The sequence below is a fragment of the Myxine glutinosa genome, chromosome 7 (assembly GCF_964187855.1).
Source record: "Myxine glutinosa chromosome 7, kmMyxGlut1.1, whole genome shotgun sequence".
Classification (NCBI taxonomy): domain Eukaryota; kingdom Metazoa; phylum Chordata; class Myxini; order Myxiniformes; family Myxinidae; genus Myxine; species Myxine glutinosa.
Genome location: NC_136267.1, coordinates 151937043 through 151960293, shown reverse-complemented (window position 1 = coordinate 151960293; position 23251 = coordinate 151937043). Strand labels below are relative to the sequence as shown.

Below are 23251 nucleotides of genomic sequence, written 5' to 3'. Positions count from 1 at the left end.
TAGGAGGTGCTGCCTGATGTTTCTTTACACCAAACATCCAATTACAAATGTGTACTAAATATGTAATGCCAAATTTTTTCTAGTATTTTTCTTTAATTTTCTTTCTGTTGATTTTTTTCCAGTCGATTACCCCTCCCTGAAGGTTATTAGTGAACCGACTGGATGGTTTTTTATGACAATCCAATGTGACGCAGTGATTCACCTGAGACGTGCTCATTTTCCAGAATTTGGAACCCTAAAAAAATGGCCGCCGCATCAAATGTGTGCAAAGTGATATGCTGAGAAGATTATATAGAGTGAGGGCATCTTCTACCCCCCAAAAACGATGCTGCTCCAGTGAGTGATACGTACTGATGTCTGTGTCCTATGTCACTGATCAGTATACAGTACATGTGTTTTGCATTCTTTATGAACTCTTTTATATATTCCCCCTCCAAAAAAACCCAACAGAAACAACAAAAAAACATTTAAAAAGTAAAAACATAGAGCGAATGAAATCTCAAAAAACAATCAAACAAGGTAGGAATGATGCCACAATACGACGGAAGGCACAATACGACGCCACAATACGACGCCACAATATGACACCACAATACGACGGCACAATACGACGGCACAATACGATGGCATAATACGACGGCACAATACGACGCCACAATAAGACGCCACAATAAGACGCCACAATACGACGCCACAATACGACGGCACAATACGACGCCACAATACGACGGCACAATACGACGCCACAATACGACGCCACAATACGACGCCACAATACGACGCCACAATACGACGCCACAATATGATGCCACAATACGACGCCACAATACGGCCCCACAATACGACGCCACAATACGGCGCCACAATACGACGCCAGAATACGACGCTACAATACGACGCCACAATACGACGCCACAATACGACACCACAATACGGCGCCACAATACGACACCACAATACGACAACAAACCTCATCGATTACCATCATGACATCTTTTGACGTTGTTCCATCACAATACCACAACAAAAGTAAAATGTAGCTAGCTGTGCATCCCCTTGGAAAGTATTCAACATTTCCCTAATAAAACGTATCCAACATTTCCCTCTGCTCTGCAGAGTCCATTGTATTGGTAAAATGTTTTCAAATTATGGTCTATAATGCAGGTGCAAATCTATAAGCCTTGTCCCCAGTATTGTACAGCCACACATTAAGCAGGGGGCTGACAGGATAGCTCAAGGTTGTTGCATACTTCCTTTTGAGATATCTCGCCCACATTACATCCCAGCCCAAACATACGCTGTCATCTTGGCGGCTCATAGGCAAAAGATGCACCAGCCAGGATACTATCCTTTGAAGGAGATGTGAATATGGCTGTCTCAACTGTTAGAAATTGCTAGTCGATATTATACTATTCTACTGTTTATTATATTCTACTATTCTAATTCTAAAATTTATTTTAACATACAGTGGGTCATTGTGTGCAGCTACACAAGACTTGGTAAATGTCTGCCTTAGTTGAGGGCTGCTTTGGCCTAATCCTGAAATAGGACCAGCAACTTCTCCAAGATTAATTCTCGCTGATGAAAACATTCACAACCAGTCATGAGCCATCTCTACACCTTCTGGCGTGAGATGTAATAATAATCAAAGAGGATCTCAAGAGATTTTCCGCTCCAATGTTGATGGCCCTGATGATCTGTTTCGTTTCTTTTGGAGTTATTCCTCTCTTCAAATGTTTCTTCTGCTGGCTCGGCATTTATCCATCAATATCACAAACCTCAAAAAGGGGGTCTGGGTATTGTCTGGGAACTCCATTGCCATTGACATGATCTGACGCTTTTTCTACTTGCCAAACTTATGATGCCCTTTTTCTACTTGCCAATCTTTCTGATAGCATGAGGCTGTTTATCCTCATCCGTTCCCCCAAACAGCATATCCCCATTTATGATGCTAATGATGTATTACCCTCACTTCTCTACATCACACGCCCACAGTGTATACACCACTGCGTCGCATCTGGGTTTTCATCGTGCCTCTTTCTTGTTCAGTCTTTAAATACCTGTCAGATCCTTCTTAATATGCCCTTCATGTTTCTTGGAAATGGACTCTTCTTTGTGTTTCATAGTCTTTCTCACGATGCAGCACCAATAATTATTCCCAACCTGGAGAAAGATCAAATTATATGGCAGACAATGAGGATAGGGAGGAGGCAGAGGATGAATTATGTAGTAAATTAGAATATGATATTCGGAATGAAAATGTAAGAGGCCGCCATATTGCATTAGTAATATAGAGATGAGAAATGCATGAGTAATAAATGTCTCCAAAAAAATCAAACTGGCTAATGATCAGAATTCATCCATTTTGTCAGAGGCTGTGACCACATTTTCACACAAAACCCTTAAGTGAACTTTCTCCACCACACAAAGACCCTTTTGACCCTTCTGAGCATAAAAAACGCTTTTTTTTTTTTCTTTTTTTTTTGTATCTTTTTTTGTATCTTAAACAATCTCATGAAGCACAGCTTCTCATTTATTGGTCTGAGGTGCAATGTTCAATCTTACCAATCTTTGTTTCACTGTGCTTTGACAGCTCCTGTTTCAAGTACACTCAAAACCTGTGTGTGTGTGTGTGTGTGTGTGTGTGTGTGTGTGTGTGTGTGTGTGTGTGTGTGTGTGTGTGTGTGTGTGTGTGTGTGTGTGTGTGTGTGTGGATGGGGTGGTTGGGAGTAGAGAGGGAGGTTATTGAGGAAATTAGTTTATGTGAGGTGTGCTAACATTGGAACCATGATTTATCTTTTGTAACATTCAGGAACCCAGGCACCTGCAGTGCTGTGCTGAACTCAGTGATAGTAACGTGTACACGGTGGTTTCGGGTAAGAAGATTTACAGCACCCCCAGCGACTTTGCATTTTGTATCAAGGTGTGTTTTGACTTTGTTGCTTTTCTCTTTTTGTCCTTATGGAATCTGCTTCAAAATTCAGTGACGGAGACATCTGTTTCACAATAAAATATCATTTTTGACACGTTTTTTGATAGCAGACAACTTATTAAACACATATAGTAGGTTCAGAAGCTACCATAACTTACACAAATCACAAATACACAAAATTGATATCGTAGGTGGGGGAGGAGGTGGGTAGAGCTGGAGTCCCTATGTGTACTAGGAGTCGTGACAACTTGCAAGTTGACGCCATTTTGTTTCCATAGTGTGCAGCACACCAAATCCGTGTCCATTGTACGCGAAGCGTAATGTGTCAGTTTTCTGATCAAGCTGTCTTTCTCTGCACGCAAAAGGAAGATTATATAAGTTAATGGTTTTTTATACGTCCCTCCAACGCGTCATTATAAGCATACAATCAGACAGGATTTATTTAACATTAAAACATATCTCAGAAACCATGGAAAAATTAAGTGTAATGTGCAAGCAAAAGTTCACACTGATGATTTGGTGAGTGGCTAATTTGAGATGTACAGAGTGTGTTAGTAGAAGAAACAAACGTAGGTAGTGACAGAATGCAGAAATTTGAAAGAATTTGAAGAAGAAAAGTGAAAGACAGAAATGGAGGCACACCATTCACGGCAGATGTGCACACCACCAAGAGAGTAAAGAATTAGAAAAGATGACAATTGTGATTGGAAAAAGAGAAAGAACTTGAGAAGATTGATTGTGCTTTCTGCTGGAAGGCATGCAGGCCCTTGGCTTCTTAGCAAGTGTGATACTGGGTGGTTTGCCATTGCCTTCCTGGTAGTTAGTTTTGGCAGGAATTTGGAATTTGTTCAGCATGCTGGCGCTAGCTCACGTATTCTTCAAGAAGGACACCGCGAGATCATTAGCATCCACCAACTACTGCTGGCAGAAGGGACACCCGGCTTGACGTCCATTTGATGGATGGCGCACACATTGATGAATCACTCTGCCTGTGAAACACCGGGATGACAGTTTGTAGCTGGGTCTGGATTCAAACCCATGCTAAACAGTTAAGAGAAGAGTATGCGTACCTCTAGGCCATCCAAGGCCATACCGTGAGAAGATATGTAAAGGGAAAGTTTTTCTTCACAATCGAAAGGAACAGGAAAGAAAATAATGAGAAACAACAAAGAAGGAATAAAAGAGGCTTGCATTAGAATGGAGATGAGCCACAAATGAACGGGTTATTTTTTTCCTACTCTTCATTTATTTTAACATAAGTACTGTCCCACTGAAAACATGCATATGTATGTAATCCGTCATTCTTTTATATTCCCATTAAATCTCTCATATTCCATGGTTTCCCTTTTCCCACACTTCGTTAATATGCTGTAGTGTTGTTTTCTCCCTTTTTCTCCCACTCTTCTGATTCCTGTACTAAGTTATTTAGAGGCACCAACCTTCAATATAATATAAGGTTTTGCTACAATGTGAGGCCAAAGGCAAATGGATCCTTTACTCTTTTGGAATTTACCATGTCGTGAACCATGATGTGTTGTTAACCAATGTTAAGTGCAACACTTACACAAATTTGAATAACTAAATAAGCAAACCTACATTTCTGACACACAAGCGATGTGTTTACCTGTAAGCAACTTTGCCAGGATATTCTTGAAATGTCATGAATGATATAGAGATGTTTCCATGATGGTTTATGTCTTTTTACAAGTTATATCCAACTGCCAACTACAATGTGATTACAACACCACCCGCAAATGTACAAACACTGGACTACAACTTACCTGGCACATAAACTACCCCAAAGTCGATTTCTATCTCAGACGACGAACTTTATTTTCCCAAATTTCTTTCCTTACTTTATTTTCCAAGATTTCTTTTTAAACCTTTCTCTGATCGATTGGTGCATCCAATGGCACAGTTTCCTTTCATTTAAAAAACGAATGATGAGCTATCGTGTGCTCATTCATTGACCTATCGATGGAAACAAAATGGCGCCCATGACTCACATGACCAGAAAATGTGGGGGCGCAACATGTCGCTACTCCTAGTATATAGAGACCCGAGGTGGAGCAGGAGTGGAAAGAGAGGATATTAGTCTTTTGGTGAAACTTAAGAATGCTTGATTTTAGGAATGAAATTGTATCTTCCATGATAATAATAATAAGTGCGTTGAAGCTGAAAAATATGTCAGCGGCGCTTTTATGGTGGCAAAGCACTTGGAACCAAGTAATTTGCACACTGATGTGGTCAATAATTGCATTAATCAAACAAATTTATATGAGGAGCTGGAGAAGGCTTTAATTATTTCGAGTTCCATTCATATATCGAATTGCAATAAACTTATTGTAGTGCTGTTAATGAAATGGTAAAGGTTGTCCCTTGCATCATATAATATCTATTTTCATTATTCTTACCCATCCCCAGAATCTTACATTTCCTTATGTTAAACTGCATCTGCCAAATCTTTTTGCCCAATCTATTAAAGTATCAATACATTCCTGCATCTGATCACCCTCATCTACCTTACCTCCATGCTTGGTGTCAGTTACAAATCTAGAAAGCCAACTCTTAACCCCACTACCCATATAACTGATGTAAATTATGTATAATAATGGGCCTAGTACTGACCCCTGAGGTACCCCACTACTTACATCATCCCAATAAGACATCCTTCCCACTCACAACCACTCTTTGCTTCCTATCACTAAGCCAGTTTCCAATACAGTTAATTGTGCGACCAGCCACTCCGCATGCCCTCACTTTAGCGAACAACCTTCTATGTGGTACGTTATCCAATGCCTTCATCCCTGGACGACTCTCAGAAAAGACATCACGCTCGGACCAGTTGTCGGGCACAAAGATAATCCCCATTAAAGTGCAACTACATGCAGGCCGGACTGCCGGTAAAGAATAAGATTCGATGCGGCAGCCCTTAGATCAACCAAACACACTTTAACCCACTTTAACCCATCGAGTCAAAAAACATCTACAAGGAAAGGAGTTGTACTCATAATAATATGAGTTGTCTTACAAAGAACTTCAATGCATGATAAACTAGGTGACAATAGATCCATAAATCCTGTTCTATGATTGATAAACATTTAGTTGTTTGTCCACACTGTATCCTTTGTTTAATGCCTATTGTCAAGTGAGGAAGCAGCACACACCATTTTTAGGTCTTCAGTATGACTTGACCAGGGTTAAACAACTGCCGACATCCCAGACACAGAGTGGATACTCCAACCATTAGGCCACTGAGTCTGGCTGCTGCTTCCTCACTTGGAGGTTGACTTATGGTTAATGGGGGTAGAAAAGATTGCCAGTAGGGATGGGGCATGACACAACATGGTGGTGCACTGCTTACTTTAGGTCCTGGAGGGAAAAGCAAGTTGAAGTATGCAGTCAGCCTGGATTTTGGGAGTCCAACCAGGAAGAAGTTACTGGAAGAGTGTATGTGTTCTAGAGGAGTTGGATCTGAGGACAAAAAGCAGACATTAAACAGCAAAAGTGTTGCGCGTATATTTTTTGTTTTTCCCAGATTACATTATCACCCCCGAGTATATCTAATGTATGTGGGTTGTTTATTGTGAACAGGTCAAATTTATATTAACCCTCTCAGGACACATTTGCTGCAATATATTTATCGCAGACTCAGTGGCATTGTAGCTCGCATCTGCTCGGAGTCTGGTAAGTTGGCGGTTTGATTCCAACCCTGTCTGTGTCACACTAAAGACTTTAAAAATGGTATGTACTGCTTCTTCACTTGGCACTCAGCATTTAGAGGGTAGAACATGTATACACTCCATGTTTTTGACTTTCTATAGGAGTAGTGAGTGGGGGAGTTTTGGCCTTAACTGCCCCGCTAACTGCGGAGTGGAAAAACGACATCACTCTGCACTCGCCTCACCCAAAGTGCTCTAGTAAGTTAATTTCCCCAATATCAGAGGATGTGTTTGTCTGATGTTAAAGGTCAAATCCAGTGTTGTCTGGTACCTTTGTCTGCATGTGTGTCGATGATGTTCCGTGACAGCTCTACCATGAACCTGTAGGAAAAAACCTGTAGGAAAGAACCTGTAGGAAAAAAATGAATGAAAAATCTGGACTCGACAAGCTATCCATTGATAAGCAGAGATCTCTTTAGAAAGTAGAACAAATCAGCTGAAGAGTCAAAGAAAAATTAATTGAAACAAACCAAAAAAACCTATGAAGATAAGATGGCTTCTTGAAGTGAAATTCATTTCACTATTAAAATCACATAATGTTCAAGAGTTTCTATCAGTGCACAATTCTCTATTTCAGCCGAACAGAACAAGCCTCCAAAAAGAGTTGAAAGTATTCTGTGCTGAGGATGAGCAGAGTAGGACATGCTGGGTGACTACGATGCGTCTCTTCAAGGTAAGTTGTTTAATGGCGACGTTTGTTATCATAATTGTTCTTTTTTGAATATAAACTTTGTGGATTTGTAATTATGTCTCCCCCTCTTGTAGGGAAAGGAGACTGGTTTTTTATGTTTCTTCTTTCTTTCTAACAATTCCAAGCACACTCCATTCCTTCATTTATGAGCCAATCATCTTCAAATTTGGAATGAGGTAGTTACATCCAATACACCCAGATCACGTCTTCATATTACTCCTTTTTAGTCCTCTACCGGTGTACACCAGAGGGGACTATTGGTTTGCACGCCGTCCCTCCGTCTGTCCGTCCGTCAGTCCGTCACGCAAAGAACAGTTTTCCAGACTTTTTTTCTAAACTCTTAATGCTAATGATTTCAAACTTGGTTTCCTCATGATAATTTACAGATCAAGTTCGAACTTCACGACGTTTCGATCATTTTTGACAAAGCTATGGCACTTTGAACTTTGGTAATTCTGATAATTCTGATGATCCTTAACTCAGTGCCATTTTAAGTTTCAATTTCCTTTAAAAAAGATTTTCTCTGCAATAATTGGACCGATTAAGATCAAATTTTCACCGTAGGGGGACTCGGTCTGTATAATATTTTAATGGTAAATATGACGTCACAGGTCACGTGGTTCGGCCGCCATATTGTTTTTCGTGCCTTTTTCTCTACAACGGCTGAAAAGATCGAGGCCAAACTTTTCAGGCAGAACCGCATAGCCATGAGGAACAAAAAAGTCAGCGAGGATGACGTCATGCGTCACATGGTTTCAGAGTTACAGTCACGTGAATAAGTATGTACACCCCATGTAAAGTTTTGACTTTTTCAACATATTTCAACATACAGCTATTTGATCTTCATTTCAACGATATTGATGGATAAATGTGATATAATATAACAAATATCATGAAACATTTACATTTTGTAGTCCATTGTATAATTTAAATAAACATAAATGCAAATTTCACATGTGGAAAAAGTAAGTACACCCCTACATTTATCACTACTTCAAATACCTAAAATTAGAATCATGTGCACCACCTCAGGTGCAAATGATTAGAACATCGTTAGAGAGGATCTTGGAGGAACCTGTCTTATTTAAACCTCAGACATTTAGTTTTGTTTGCTCTTTGTTGTTGAAGTTCCTCAGCTTTCACGAGCCTCGATTCAGTATACAAAAAAAAAAATAGAAAAAAAAAGAAAAAAAAAGTGTTTGGCGTCGCTATGCCTAAATCAAAAGAGCTCTCTGAGGCCTTCAGAAAGAAGGTTATAGATGCCTACGAGTCTGGGAAGGGATTTAAAAAGATCTCCAAACAATTTGAAATCAATCATTCGACTGTCCGGAAGATCATCTACAAGTGGAGAAGAATCCAAACAACTGCCAACTTGTTCAGGCCAGGCCGCCCCAGCAAGTTCAGCCCGAGAGCAGACCGCAAGATGCTGAAAGAAGTCTCTAAGAACCCCAGAATGTCATCACGGGACCTACAGGTAGCTCTTCCCACTGTTGATGTCAAAGTGCACGAGTCTACCATTAGAAAGAGGCTGCACAAATTTGATCTACATGGGAGGTGTGCCAGGAGGAATCCTTTGCTGTCCAGAAAGAACATCAGGGCAAGACTAAAGTTTGCCAATGAACACCGAGGCAAAGACCAGCACTTCTGGAACAATGTGCTCTGGACAGATGAGTCAAAGGTAGAGCTATTTGGCCACAGTACCAGAAGACATGTTTGGCGAAAACCAAAGACAGCATTTGACCACAAGAACCTGATACCAACTATAAAGCATGGTGGTGGAAATATTATGGTTTGGTTTGGCTTTGCTGCATCAGGGTCTGGGCAGCTCACCATCATAGAATCCACTATTAATTCTTCATTGTACCATAGGGTGGTTGAGGAGAATGTGAGGCCATCTGTCGGAAAGTTGAAGCCCAACCGAAGGTGGACCTTGCAACATGACAATGACCCTACACATACCAGTAAATCCACCAAGGAATGGCTGAAAAGAAAGAAATGGAGGGTTCTGGAATGGCCAAGTCAAAGCCCGGATCTAAATCCCATCGAGATGTTGTGGGGGGATTTGAAACGAGCTGTGCATGCAAGAAACCCCTCAAACATCGCACAGCTGAAAGAATTCTGCATGGAGGAGTGAGCAAAAATTTCTCCCAGTCGATGTCAGAGACTGGTAGACAGTTATAAGAAATGCCTACTTGAGGTTGTTTCTGCCAAAGGGGGCAATATCACCTATTAGAGCCAAGGGTGTACTTACTTTTTCCACATGCGAAATTTGCATTTATGTTTATTTAAATTATACAATGGACTACAAAATGTAAATGTTTCATGATATTTGTTATATTATATCACCTTTATCTATCAATATTGTTGAAATGAAGATCAAATAGCTGTATGTTGAAATATGTTGAAAAAGTCAAAACTTTACATGGGGTGTACTTACTTTTTCATGTGACTGTCTGACGGTTTTAAGCATGAACCTTTAAAACCGAGCTCCTCTGTCATTTTTGATCCAATCGAGGGGAAACTTCACAGATCTGTTCAGCATGTCAGTCTACTAAAATGTCCTTTTGGAATTTGCGATAGGGCACGGGGTTTGGCAGATATCGTTAATTAAACGAATTTTTTTTTTTTTAAATTGATATCTCTTGTTTATTCTGGAGTTCTCCTCAAGCCGCACCGCGCACTCTCAGCCTCGTCTGCGAATGTCAAAAGCGCGACACAGCCCGCACTTTCGGGAGGGGCAGAGCCAAGCGGTGCAACATATATACACACATCGATCATTGATCGTGAACCGGAAAATATAATAAATTACTGATATTTAGCGACACGAAAGGTCCTTTATCAACAACTTATTTTCTCGTGCTTCTGCTGACCTGTCTGCAAGGTGTATAAATTGAAGCCCGAGTGCGAATCACAGGTGAGCCCGTCCTGAGGTAATTAGCGATTGGGAACAATTCAGAACCTGTGGGTAAATAACCCTTGGTAATTTCCCCAACAGTTTTCCGGACGACAGACTGCCGGTAGGGGACCTGTATTGCAGCGCAATACTCAGAATGCTTGTTCATTTAGCCACACCCTCTGATGTTGAGGGGTCAAAGGTGAAACACTTTAAATCACACATTTTGTCCTGTCGTACCTTTGTGTTTAGATCCCAAAGGGGCAGATATTTTTAATGCCGTGAACAAACTTTGGTACATCACGGGTGATGAAGGTTGTGGTAAACCTTCATCGAAAGTGTGTGTAGTTTCAGAGGAAAAAGCAAATTCCTATTTTGGGGGGGGGGGGGGGGGTCAAACCTGGATACACTTTGACCCCGGTAAACCCCCTTAGACCACGATTTTTTTTATTCCGTGAACAAACTTTACTCACAACACAACACATATAATTTGTGCCAAATTTGGTTGCAATCCCATCAGCGGTTTCGGAGAAGATGTTTCAATTGTTTACGCACTGACAGACGGACGACGCGCCATCGCATAAGCTCCCCTGAACTTTACCACAACTTCACAGAAGGCAATGTTTCAAAAGAAGAACCTGAAACATCACTTGGAAACTGGATAACTACCATGCAAATGCAGAAAATTTACCTCGAATGATGTCTGTGTAGTTGGAAGTAATGGCTGCCAACATCTAGCTATTCTGACATTGTGCATGGATCACAGATATGTAAGCATAGATAACTCGTGAATATTCAACAAGCAGTGGCCTCCAAAGAACACTTGTCTTCGTGTAAGAACTGTTTTTGTGAAACATCGCCACGTTTCAGAAAAACCCAACACAAATATGTCCGTACTCTCAGCAAAAGGTCTTTCTAGCAAATGCAGTTTGGAGAAAGATAGAAAACATCACCAATAATGGACACAAGAAGGATAACATTGATTTGATATGAACCTGATGGTTAAACATATCTGAAAATATTCTCAATAATTGCCAGTGCCAAATACCTCAGAAGTATTTACACTCAGAATTCTCATGATGAAGCTAATACAACTCTCGGAATTCAACCGTCCATACTGCCAAGAGAGATGGCTACATGCAAAGACTCAAGATTGATACAGGACACTGCCTCTGAGAACTTTCAGACAGAACTACAATGACAGTGCAGAGCTCACAGAGATACTGAGGCCACCCTACAGAGTGACTTTAACCATGTACAATGGGGTGGAAATCAATCGCATTGACAAAATCAACGTACTGTGCAGCCAAGGTAAATTTGGATGAAAGCCTGCTAGGTTTGACGTTGTTGATTTCCTCGGCCCAGCAGTGGTCAGATTGCCAACGAGTGATGTCCACAATTAGTGTGGATGTCTTTGGAAAAATCAAGGCAGGCGCAACCTAAACCCAAATGGGTAGCATTATGAGTGTCTATGACTTGAAACAGATGTATCCAGCTTATTTCAACAGCATTGCAAGGCTTTCCGGAAAGGCCAAACTCCTGCTGAAGAATGATGCTGAGCCTTTCACAGAGGTGCCATGAAAGTTCAGCAGACATATAGTACAGGCTACGGCGAGAACTTGGAAATGGTACCTCAGGGAGCAGGTGCACCGGAAGCATTTCCGGATTGGGGGGCACGTACTGCACAATAAAATACTGATGCGGTGCATACAGATACAATTATTATTATTTAGTATACAGCCTGTAGCTGGTGCTTACATCATTGCTGAGAGTATGGCTGTTGCACTGCATGATGCAATGTCCCTGTTACCAGTAAGCTGGTGCTCATTTTTCTGACCTCGGAAGGATGACAGGCTGAGTCAACCCACCTGCTCTTATTTAAGGCACCTCAGAGAGCTCAAGCTCAAGACCCTATGATCTTAAGCCAGCCACCTTAACCGTTAAACCAACACCGCAGGCAAAAGGTAACCACCATGAGGCCAACAACTCCATAACTGAAACCACCGCTGGGAAAAGCTCACCCAGCCAGGTAGTGCCGGGTAGCGCTGGCCAGTACTGTATAATGTTAGCTATAACTATTTGCATTTAAGTTCTGGCTTCAATAACGCTCTGCAATCATTTTTACTTGAGGCAAATATCAAATGACAAAACACTGTGTCATTTTATATCTCACATCTTAATGTAAATACCGAATCGCTTATTGTGTTTACTCATTATTCCATCATAGTTTTTCATCGCATTTGTTAACTCAACTGGACTATGTCCAGCTGAGTTTTTGTGGACACCCAGTGTCCGTCGTCCATCGTCCGGCTGTCGTCTGTCGTCTGTCGTCTGTCTGTCTGTCTGTCTGTCTGTCTGTCGTCTGTAAACAATTAGACGTCTACGCTCTAAAAGTCACAAATATTGATTAAATTTGATGAAACTTGTTATGCAGCATCTTTAAGACATAAACTAGTTTGGGATTGCATTTGGGCGTTGCACGCCCAAAAATGGGTGCGGCAGGGCGGCTATATTGAAAAATCAATTTTTGTCATATATTTTTAGCACATATAAACTATATAGTTTGTGGTTCTATTATGCATATTCTAACCATATTGATATAGACCAGTTGAGTTCAGGTTCCCTGGAACCTCTAGTTTATTTTTATGCAGGCAGTTAGATATCCCTTATCATAGTAATATAAGCCTGGTGTTTGTGGCAGCGGCACAGCAGCACTCCCAGCAATGATGCAACCAGCAGCCACAGGCACCCTATGAGCTCATAATAATCATAGTAATGTACTCACAGCAAGGCAGGCCATTTATGTTTTATGAATTTTTTAGAAGGCCTATCCAAGCACATTACTTTCGGAACCTCTCTGCAGACGGAAGCCTTCTGTTGGCTTTAAATGTTTTATAAATGTATGTAATAATAAATGTTTTAAAAATGTATTTAATAATAAATGTTTTTAAAATGTATGTAATAATAATTGTTTTTACAATCCATGCAGTAATAAATGTTTTCAAAATGTATGTAATAATAAATGTTTTTAAAATGCATGAAATAAATGTTTTTAAAATGCATGTGATATTAAATGTTTTAAAATATATGCGGTAATAATATTTTTAAAATGTATGTACGAATAAATATTTTTTAAATGTATGTACTAATAAATGTTTTTAAAATGTATGTGCTAATAAATGGTTTTATAATGCATGTAATAATATGTTTTTAAAATGTATGTAATAATAAATGTTTTTTTTAATGTATGCAATATTAAATGTTTTTTGATATATGCAATAATATATATATTTTAAATGTATGCAATAATAAATGTTTTTAAAATGTATGTACTAATAAATGTTATTAAATGTATGTACTAATAAATATTTTCAAAATGTATGTACTAATAATTGGTTTTATAATGTATATAATGTATATAATAAATGTTTTTAAAATTTATGTAATAATAATTGTTTTTGAAATGTATGTGATAATAAATGTTTTTAAATTGTATGTGATAATAAAGTTAATAAAGTTTAAATAAGTTAATAAAGTTTTTTAATAGATGTAATAATAAGTGTTTTAAAAATGTTTTTAGATGTCGAGAGAAAGAAGAGATGAGATGTCGACATCAGACTTGGAAAGGCTTGGGGAGCTTTAAACAGTCTAGGCAAGATTTGGAAATCTGCGCTTCCAATAGAGCTGAAACGAAACTTCTTTAGAGCAGCTGTTGAATCAGTTCTTGTATATGGGGCAATTACATGGACCTTGACATCGTCACTAGAAAAGGCCCTGGATGATGCATACACTCGCATCCTCAGAGCAGCCCTTAACATCTCATGGAAAGAGCACCCCACAAAATATGAATTGTATGCAAAAATCCCACCAATCAGTGTAACCATACGTCAACGTAGATTAAGATTCGCTGGGCACTGCTGGAGACACAAAGACGAGCTCGCAAGCGATGTTTTACTTTGGTTACCAACTCACGGCAAACAGGCACCAGGGAGACCTGCGAAAACATATATAGATCAGCTTACAAATGATACTGGGTGTCTGGTTAACGAACTACCTAATGCCATGAGTGACAGATGAATGGAAGAAACGTGTCATGGAATGCCGAGCTAGCTCGACGCAGTTGGATATTTTCAATGTTTTTGTTTGTTTTTCCAGTATGGAACACAACTCCATCAAAACTATCACCTCACTGAGCAACGTCGAAGTTACTCAACCCAAACGAACAACACTCCAATGGTATGCATTGCAATAAGTCCATTTCCTTTGTATGTGTTGTCATTTGTCCTCATGTTTCCTCGAGGGAAACAACTGATCATATCTGTGACAGTCTTTTCTGAAAGACAAATTAATTATTATTCATGGTGACAAGAAATGACAAAATATTTTGGTTTTTGGAAACCAAATTGACAAAATGAATCTAACGAATCTTGAGTAGTTCCTATTCCTCCTCCTACTTTCTCATTATTACCCTCGCCAAAGGAGAGGGTATTGCATCTGGGTGAATTTGTTTGTGTGTCTATCTGTCTTCTCAGAGTGTGAGTATATCTATGAGCTATATACTATTGGAATGCAAGTGCATCTAGTAATACTGGACCTCTGAAATGACGTAATCCACCCCAGATGCTCGACCGGCACACATGCGCAAAAACCTGTAGAATTAGTACTTTTCGGGGCATGTAAACTTCTGCAATGCTTGTGCTGTAAGGATCGTTACCTAAACTGGCTCACAAAGCTTCGAAAAGAAGCCAAAAATACTTGGAAAAGTACCTGATAAAACTGGGATGTGCCTCTGCACAATGAAAGAGTTGTATGGAGACACCGTATCTGGTTTGGGCGCTTCTGACATATCTGGGTTTGGGACGGACATATCTGGGTCTTGTGAATGCACAGGTTAAGTTTAAAATAAACTTTTAAAATGATGATATTTACTACAAGTCAGGAGACGACGATGGTTCACGAGTGAGCGGTATTCAATGACAAAGGACGGACTATAACCGAAACAGGCGCGGACTGGGGGATCGGGAGCCCACGTGGCAGGTGTCGGCCCCCGACATGCGGTGCAGGCCTTTAAGAGCCAGCTGTACGTAATTGTGTGTGGTGCTGGCCTGGAAATGTCAAAACAAAGGTAACTGACCTTGAAATGAGATAGAAAATAATGTATAATCAGTTATGAGGTTAGTTAGCTCCACAATACAGAAAATTCGGTGAAAAATGAAATGAAAAAAAAAAAAAAAAAAAATGAAAAATGAGAAATGCTAGACACATGACATTGGCCTAACCAAACATCGAAACCCCTGTCAGATTCCACCAAACCCCTCGGAGAAGATGTAGCTGGAAATCAATTACCCCCTAAAAATACATCTTTTTCGGACGTGGCTCCGCCCACAATGGGCGCAATACGCCCACTCTAGGCAGGACACAACTAGATCATGATATCAACCTCCCACCCAAGTTTCATCAAGATCGGATGATATCATCGGGTAGTTATGCTGCAGACAGGCAGACGCACAGTCGCATACACATGACGAATATAGTGGTCACTTGATAACTCGTGAACCAATCAGTTATGAGGTTTAGTTAGCTACACAATACCGAAAATTCGGTTCAATTCCGACAACTTTGAAAATTTGACCTTTGTGACCTTCAAAGGTCAAAGGTTGAAGATTCTGAAATTTGTTGGAAAACTTGTTTCATGATGTATGTGATAATATAAGACAATGTACGACATTTCACCATATCAGGAAGCGAACAATGTAATAAAACTATCAAAAATCGACTTTTCTAAATTTCGTGACCTTGTGACCTTGACTTGGGGCGAAAATGAAAAATCGAGCTCTGTGGGGCTAGACACATGACATTGGCCGAACCAAATACCGAAACACCTGTCAGATTTCACCAACTCCCTCGGAGAAGATGTAGCTTGAACTTGATTACCCCCTAAAAAGACATCTTTTTTGGGCCTCGCTCCGCCCACAATGGCCGCAATACGCCCACTCTAGGCAGGACACAACTAGATCATGATATCAACCTCCCACCCAAGTTTCATCAAGATCAGATGATATAATCGGGTAGTTATGCTGCGGACAGACAGACAGACACACACCCATGACGAATATAGTGGTCACTGTTTGACAACTCGTGAACCAATTTGGTAACTCGTGAACCAATTAATTATGTTGGGGGAAAGTAGGATAGGGGAGTGGGAGATGAGAGGGCTGTTATAATTACAATATATCGTTTGTTTGTTTCTCGGACCACACCATAAATTATACGAGATTTTTGCATATATTGCTAAAAGGAGAAGTGTGTGTGTGTGTGTGTGTGTGTGTGTGTGTGTGTGTGTGTGTGTGTGTGTGTGTGTGTGTGTGTGTGTGTGTGTGTGTGCGTGCGCGAGTGTGCATGTCCACGCATGTGTTTGCCACCGCTGGCTTCCATTAACAGGAAATGGTAAGAATTTGACACCTTTCATCCACGGATATTTGTTGTATTTCTTATATTTCCAGGAGTCCTGTTTGCATCCAGAATTTGATCAAATATGTTTCACCATTCTGAAATTGCCACTTATGAAGTTTAATCCACACAGCACATGCATAAAATGCCTCATAAGCATTCATACTTCATTTTGAAAGTCCCGTATAATGTACCATGGAAACATGAGTACATCTAATAATTACCTACTAATAATTATCATCTAATAATTCTAATAATAATGGGACGGAAGCCAAACAGTTCAATCTTGATTTCATCAGACCACAGAATCTTGTTTCTCACAGTCTGAGAGTCCTTTAGGTGCTTTTTTGCAAACTCCAAGCGGGCTTTCATGTGTCTTTCACTGAGGAGAGGCTTCCGTCTGGCCACTCTGCCATAAAGCCCAGATCGGTGGAGTGTTGCAGTGATGGTTGTCCTTCTGGAAGTTTCTCCCATCTCCACACAGGATCTCTGGAGCTCAGCCAGAGTGACCATCGGGTTATTGGTCACCTCTCTTACCAAGGCCCTTCTCCCCCGATTTCTCAGTTTGGCCGGGCAGCCAGCTCTAGGAAGAGTCCTGGTTGTTCCAAACTTCTTCCATTTAAGAATTATGGAGGCCACTGTGCTCTTGGGAACCTTCAATGCAGCAGAAATTTTTGTAGGCTTCCCCAGATCTGTGCCTCGACACAATCCTGTCTCTGAGCTCTGTAGGCACTTCCTTCGACCTCATGGCTTGGTTTTTGCTCTGATATGCATTGTCAGCTGTGAGACCTTATATAGACAGGTGTGTGCCTTTCCAAATCATGTCCAATCAATTGAATTTACCACAGGTGGACTCCAATCAAGGTGTAGAAACGTCTCAAAGATGATCAAGAGAAATGGGAGGCACCTGAGCTAAATTTCAAGTGTCATAGCAAAGGGTATGAATACTTATGTCAATGTGATATTTCAGTTTTTTCTTTTTAATAAATTTGCAAAACTTTCTAAAATCCTGTTTTCTCTTTGTCATTATGGGGTATTGAGTGTAGATTGACGAGGGAAAAAATAAATTTAAACGATTTCAGCACAAGGGTGCAACATAACAAAATGTGAAAAAAGTGAAGGGGTCTGAATACTTTCTGAATGCACTGTAAGTAGCTAATTGCATAGAATAGTTTGACATGAATAAAGTTTGTCAATGGTATCACAACTATTACATGGGTAGGATGACAGAACTTTTGGGATGACCATAGTACATACAACCTCCTTGCCTCTGACACTGAAAATCATTCAAAGTCAATAAAACTCATCTGGATCACTAATACCCTTCTGAGACAGGAAATAAACCTACCCACAATGGTTTGCTGGAATGTGATGCCAGTGTACATCTTATGGTTGCTGTTTCTATGCTCACAAGGCAAAATGAAATGGGCACCGAAGAATTGCTTATAAAGAAAACAACATTTGCCAACACTCTGACTCCGACCTCATCCTCATCCTTCCTCCTCCATGAAGAAGAAATGTAATTTTCGTTTTTGCCCATGTGTGTTTGTGATGATGCCCACTGTTGTTCCACCACAGAGAAACATTTCTGACAACACCTTGGTCGCTATGGACTTTTCCGGTCGCAAAGGACGTGTGATTGACAATCCATCTGAGGCGCTTAGTGCGGCAATGGAAGAGGGTCAAGCTTGGCGGGTAAGCTGATCCAATGATGAAAAATACACACACGCATTCCACGATTGTTGAACCTTATTCTTTCTGCGTAATGATGTGACACATTATCTTTATGCACAATTTTATCATGGGTATTTGAGATATTTAACTTGAAAAGACTACAAAGGACAACCCGAAGTAACAAGGCAAGCAAATGTTTTTGATCATTATTTCAGAATTATGAGGTTTCCACCATCTGGCCATATATAACATCAACATCTTTCGGGATTTGTACTCTAGGTATTGTCCTACATGTGAAATCATTACTCGCTTGCATATCTACTGGCCTGCTTTCCAACTGTACCACGTGCATCAAATGTTTTTGTCACTCATTTTCAGAGGAGGAGCAGTCAACGTTTCAGTATCGGCAGTCCCAGTCCCTGCCAACCCTCCGCACTCAATTCAGGTGAGAAGGCTGATGGGATTGATGATGCGCATATTATCTCTGGGTCATATTCATCTCAATGAGAGCTTTGGGTCTTTGTCGATTTTTATTCCGAAACATTTGCTGTGCATTTCTCATCGAGTATAGATCTTGATCGCAATGCTAGTTTGAATATCCACTTACATTACCCAAAGTGGGCATTTCATGAGAGAAAAGCTGGGATGGGAAGGGAGAGAGGATTAAAAGAGGAGATAGAGAAGAAAAAAACGAGTGGTGGGTAGAGATACAGTAGAAGCTTTTAATGCAACCCCACCCAAAGGAGTATTTTGTGCCATGTGGGATTACAATTGAGATGTACACTTGTGAACCAGTCTTGGGCTTATCTATCCATATAATAATGCACTTGCAACGTCCATCTGTCTGTCTGTCTGTCCATCCATCAAATATCACGAGATGACGAAATCTCGCGAGATTGTGAATTAAATGTTGTTTCATCATTATTTAATTTTAACTTTGTATTTATCCATCACAAAGAAGATAATTAATTTAGGATAATCTATTAAGACAATTCAGCTAATCACAATCATTTGAGAGTGGCAATTCCACGGAATTTCCATGGGACATATGTCACAAGATTAAAATGATATACTGTATGTGGGAAAATTACATGCCCAGACCAGGAATCAAACCCAGGTCCTCTGGTGAACCGCACCAGTGCTCTGCCATCTGCGCTATCTGGGCGACTCTGACTGAGCATGCAATTTTCCCACACATATGATTGCCACTCTCTTTCCATCACTGCTTCCGGGGCACTCGCTGCCAACCATAGGAGCACCAACGGCCTGAACACAAGAGGGTCTTGCTCCAATGGGGGGACAAATCCATGTCCTCTATTATAAACACCACTGGGGGCATTGTGAAGCAATTACATTAATGAACAGGATTAAATAATTAAATTGATATATGTGGGAAAATTACATGCCCAGACCAGGAATCGAACCCAGTTCATCTGGTGAACCGTACCAGTGCTTGCCATCTGAGCTATCTGGGCGACCATGACCGAGCATACCATTTTCCCACATAGAATTGCCAATCTCTTTCCACTAATGCTTCTGGGGCACTTACTGCCGAACCATAGAATCACCATAGGAGCTACCCTCCTCATAACCTGCTTTCCCACCTACCTCCTCATAACCTGCTTTCCACCTTCACAACTTCTTTTTTCACCCTTCTGGACTTCTCTCCAGGTCCACATCGGTGAAGTTGGTAATGGCATAATATCAAGGTGTATATGAGAGGGGATAGAGAGTTTAATATTCCACCATTTCAATGAGGTGATGAGGAAATAATATGTAATGATTTAAGAATGTCCTCTTGCTTTGAAGAATGGGAAGAAATAGAGGACAGAGTTTTGCGATGCATGGAATGGGGGACAGAATGTTTGGAGAGGGAAGTTGAGGAGTTGTGGTGGGGGAGGTTGAGGACTTTGATGGGTATGGGGTTTGAGGACTTTAGTTATGGAGGGGGTTGGAAGAGTTTGGGTAGGAGTGGGAGTTGAGGACTTGAGGTTGTGTGGAGAGTTGAGGACTTGGGGGTAGTGGGAGAGAGTTGAGGACTTGGGGTAGTGGGGGAGAGTTGAGGACTTGAGGTGAGGTTAATCAAGGAACATCTTTGAGGATTGAATCAAGCAACATAGCAACATATTGAGGGGGCACAAAGCTAGACAATATTAAATTCACATATTTAATTGTTCCCTGCATAATATTATTTTAGTCATATTTTACGTTAAGTGCAATTTCTGTGGGTACCTGCTGGTTATGAATATTGCTTTGGACTTCTTGTTTGTTGGTTTGCCATTCATAGCCAAAGACGACCATTTCCACGTGACATATGATCACCTGTGAATGTATGCATTTGTTTCTAGCACTTAGGAGCTGCAGCCGGTATGGCTACAACCACACTCTGAGATAGCAATCATTGTAAGTAATCTCATGGTGTCAAGGAATATCACAACAGGAGAAGGTGTTTTTCTGCACAGCCGATGCACAAAATGTGACATGGAAAAGTGCTTGGCAAAGGCATTGATTATATTGCATACATTTGGTTATAGCTTTCGCTGATGGAGCACTGGCCATCATGGAACTAACTCTGGTTGGTGGGAAATCAGAGCACTTGCTACCTTCCCAGAGTTTTAATAGGTGGGAATTTTTATGCTTCCAGTGAGAACCTCACTGGAAGCCTATTGTTCTTGTAAGGATTATTATTCTCACACATTTTGTGGAGAAGATTCCGAGAAAACCGTAATAGTTAGCTGGACGAAACTTTAACTCATTATAGATACCAATGTAACTTAGTGCATCATTAATTTTGTTTTTGCAGTTTTGACTTGCATTGGCTGCCATTACCTCTGACGTCATACACTTTAAACATCTTCGTCTCCAGAACCGCTGAACAGATCAACGCAAAATTTTAAAAATACGATCGCCTAACCATAGGGATAAGGATTTGCAAAAAAAGCGTCTTCGGTCATGTAGTTTGGTGGCCATATTGGATTTCAAAATAAAACTTTAAAAACCTACTTCTCCAAAAACACTTATCCGATCGATACGAAACTTGAAACACATGTTTACATTTTGATGGGGGAAAATATTTGCAAACTATGATATCATCAGTCATGTGGTTTGGCCGCCATCTTGGATTTATGCAAAAAAATAAATAATCTTTTCCAGTGGACCTCTTATTGAATCAATGCAGCAAAATGTCATAAATATGATCAATTACTGATGTGGGGAAAATATTTGGAAACTATGACATCATCAGTCAAGTGATATGGCAGCTATCTTGGATTTAAGGAAAACCTTTAAACATCTTTTTCTCCAGAACTGCTGAACAGATCAACACGAAATTTAATATGTATGATCAACTCCCCATGAGTAAAAATGCTTCTGAACTATGACATCATCAACAACAACAACAACAACATGCATTTTAAAGGCCATTTTCCCGACTAGAGCGGGGGTTAGCCTTGCGGTCCCCATGACAATCTTCTCCATTTTGCCCTATTTTCTGCATCTCTCCTTGTTAACCCCCTTGCCCGCATTTCTTCTTCCACCATCTTTAGCCAAGTCTTTCTCGGTCTTCCCCATCCTCTACTTCCTTCTACATTTATTTCCATCACTCTTCTCAACCAGAGCACTTGTCACTTTCATCCTTCCTCAACACATGACCAAACCATCTCAACCTGTTCCTCTTCACAGAATCAATCACAGGCTCTATTCCCATCATCTTTCGCAATTCATCATTTGTCTTCCTCTCTCTCAACGATACTCCGCACATCCGTCGAACCATTCGCATTTCCACGCTTTCTAACCTTCGTTGCTGCTCTACGTTCATTACCCATGTCTCGCTCCCATAAATCATAACACTTCTCACACATGCAGCATACACCTTTCCCTTCAGCTTCAACGACACTCCCCTCATCATCAGCACGCCACTCAGTTCCCGAAACGTCTTCCATGCACATCTCACTCTAGCAACTGTTGCCGAGTCTGATCCACCTTCTCCATTCAGCATGTCTCCGAGGTAGCAAAATGTTTTCACACCTTCCAGCTTCACGCCGTCTCCAAGATCCAACTCAACATTTCCTCCATCTGCAGCTCCCTCTGTGCACACCTTACATTTGAATGTCGCTGCCACACTGGTTAATGACCCTCTCAGACCACTACATTTTTGATGAACCCACTCAGCACACATTGTACATTGAATGGAGTTCACTCCGACACCCTTCCTACACACAGCACAGGGCCACTTCTCAGTTCTTTCCACCTCAACACATGCTTTACCACTTGCCATCACCTTCGTCTTTCCGATATTCACCTTCAGACCTTTTGTCTCCATACATTCCTTCCACTTGTTCATCTTTTCCTTCAGTCCATCCATACTTTCCGCAATCAACACCAGATCATCTGCATACAACAACTCCCACGGTAAACCCTCCTTTACGTTCTGAGCCAGCACCTCCATCACAGCTACAAATAGTAGTGGACTTAGTACCGACCTCTGATGCACTCCCACCTTCACCTCAAACTCACCACTGTTCCCGTCCTTCGTCCTTACAGCTGTGCGCACTCTTTTGTACATTGCCATCACTACTCTGATCAACCATTCCTCCACTCCTAACTTCCTCAATGCCCATGTCAATACTTTGCGTGGAACCCTATCGAATGCTTTCTCCAGATCAACAAACCCAAGAAACAACTTCTTCCTCTTCTCCATGTACTTCTCCTGCAACTGCCTCACAATCAAAAGCGCGCCTGTCGTGCCTCTTCCTGGCATACATCCAAACTGCCTTTTCGTCGATCTTCACTTTCATCCTTATCCTCCTCTCCAACACCCTTTCCAATACCTTCATTCCATGCTCCAATAACTTTATCGCTCGGTACAAGCCACACTCCAGAGGTTCACC

The 23251-nt window shown here is 40.8% G+C and overlaps 1 protein-coding gene across 7 annotated transcripts in view; it reads left to right on the top strand.

Annotated features, from left to right (window-relative positions):
* LOC137431746 (growth factor receptor-bound protein 10) overlaps window positions 1-23251 on the top strand; it is a 683830-nt gene that overhangs the window by 647407 nt on the left and 13172 nt on the right. For all 7 annotated transcript variants that reach the window (XM_068123400.2, XM_068123401.2, XM_078782425.1 and 4 more), the window contains 5 exons: window positions 2813-2923; window positions 7232-7327; window positions 14394-14474; window positions 18267-18383; window positions 18741-18807. In XM_068123400.2, the coding sequence (XP_067979501.2) occupies window positions 2813-2923; window positions 7232-7327; window positions 14394-14474; window positions 18267-18383; window positions 18741-18807 (472 nt within the window). The remainder of the gene's footprint in view (window positions 1-2812; window positions 2924-7231; window positions 7328-14393; window positions 14475-18266; window positions 18384-18740; window positions 18808-23251) is intronic.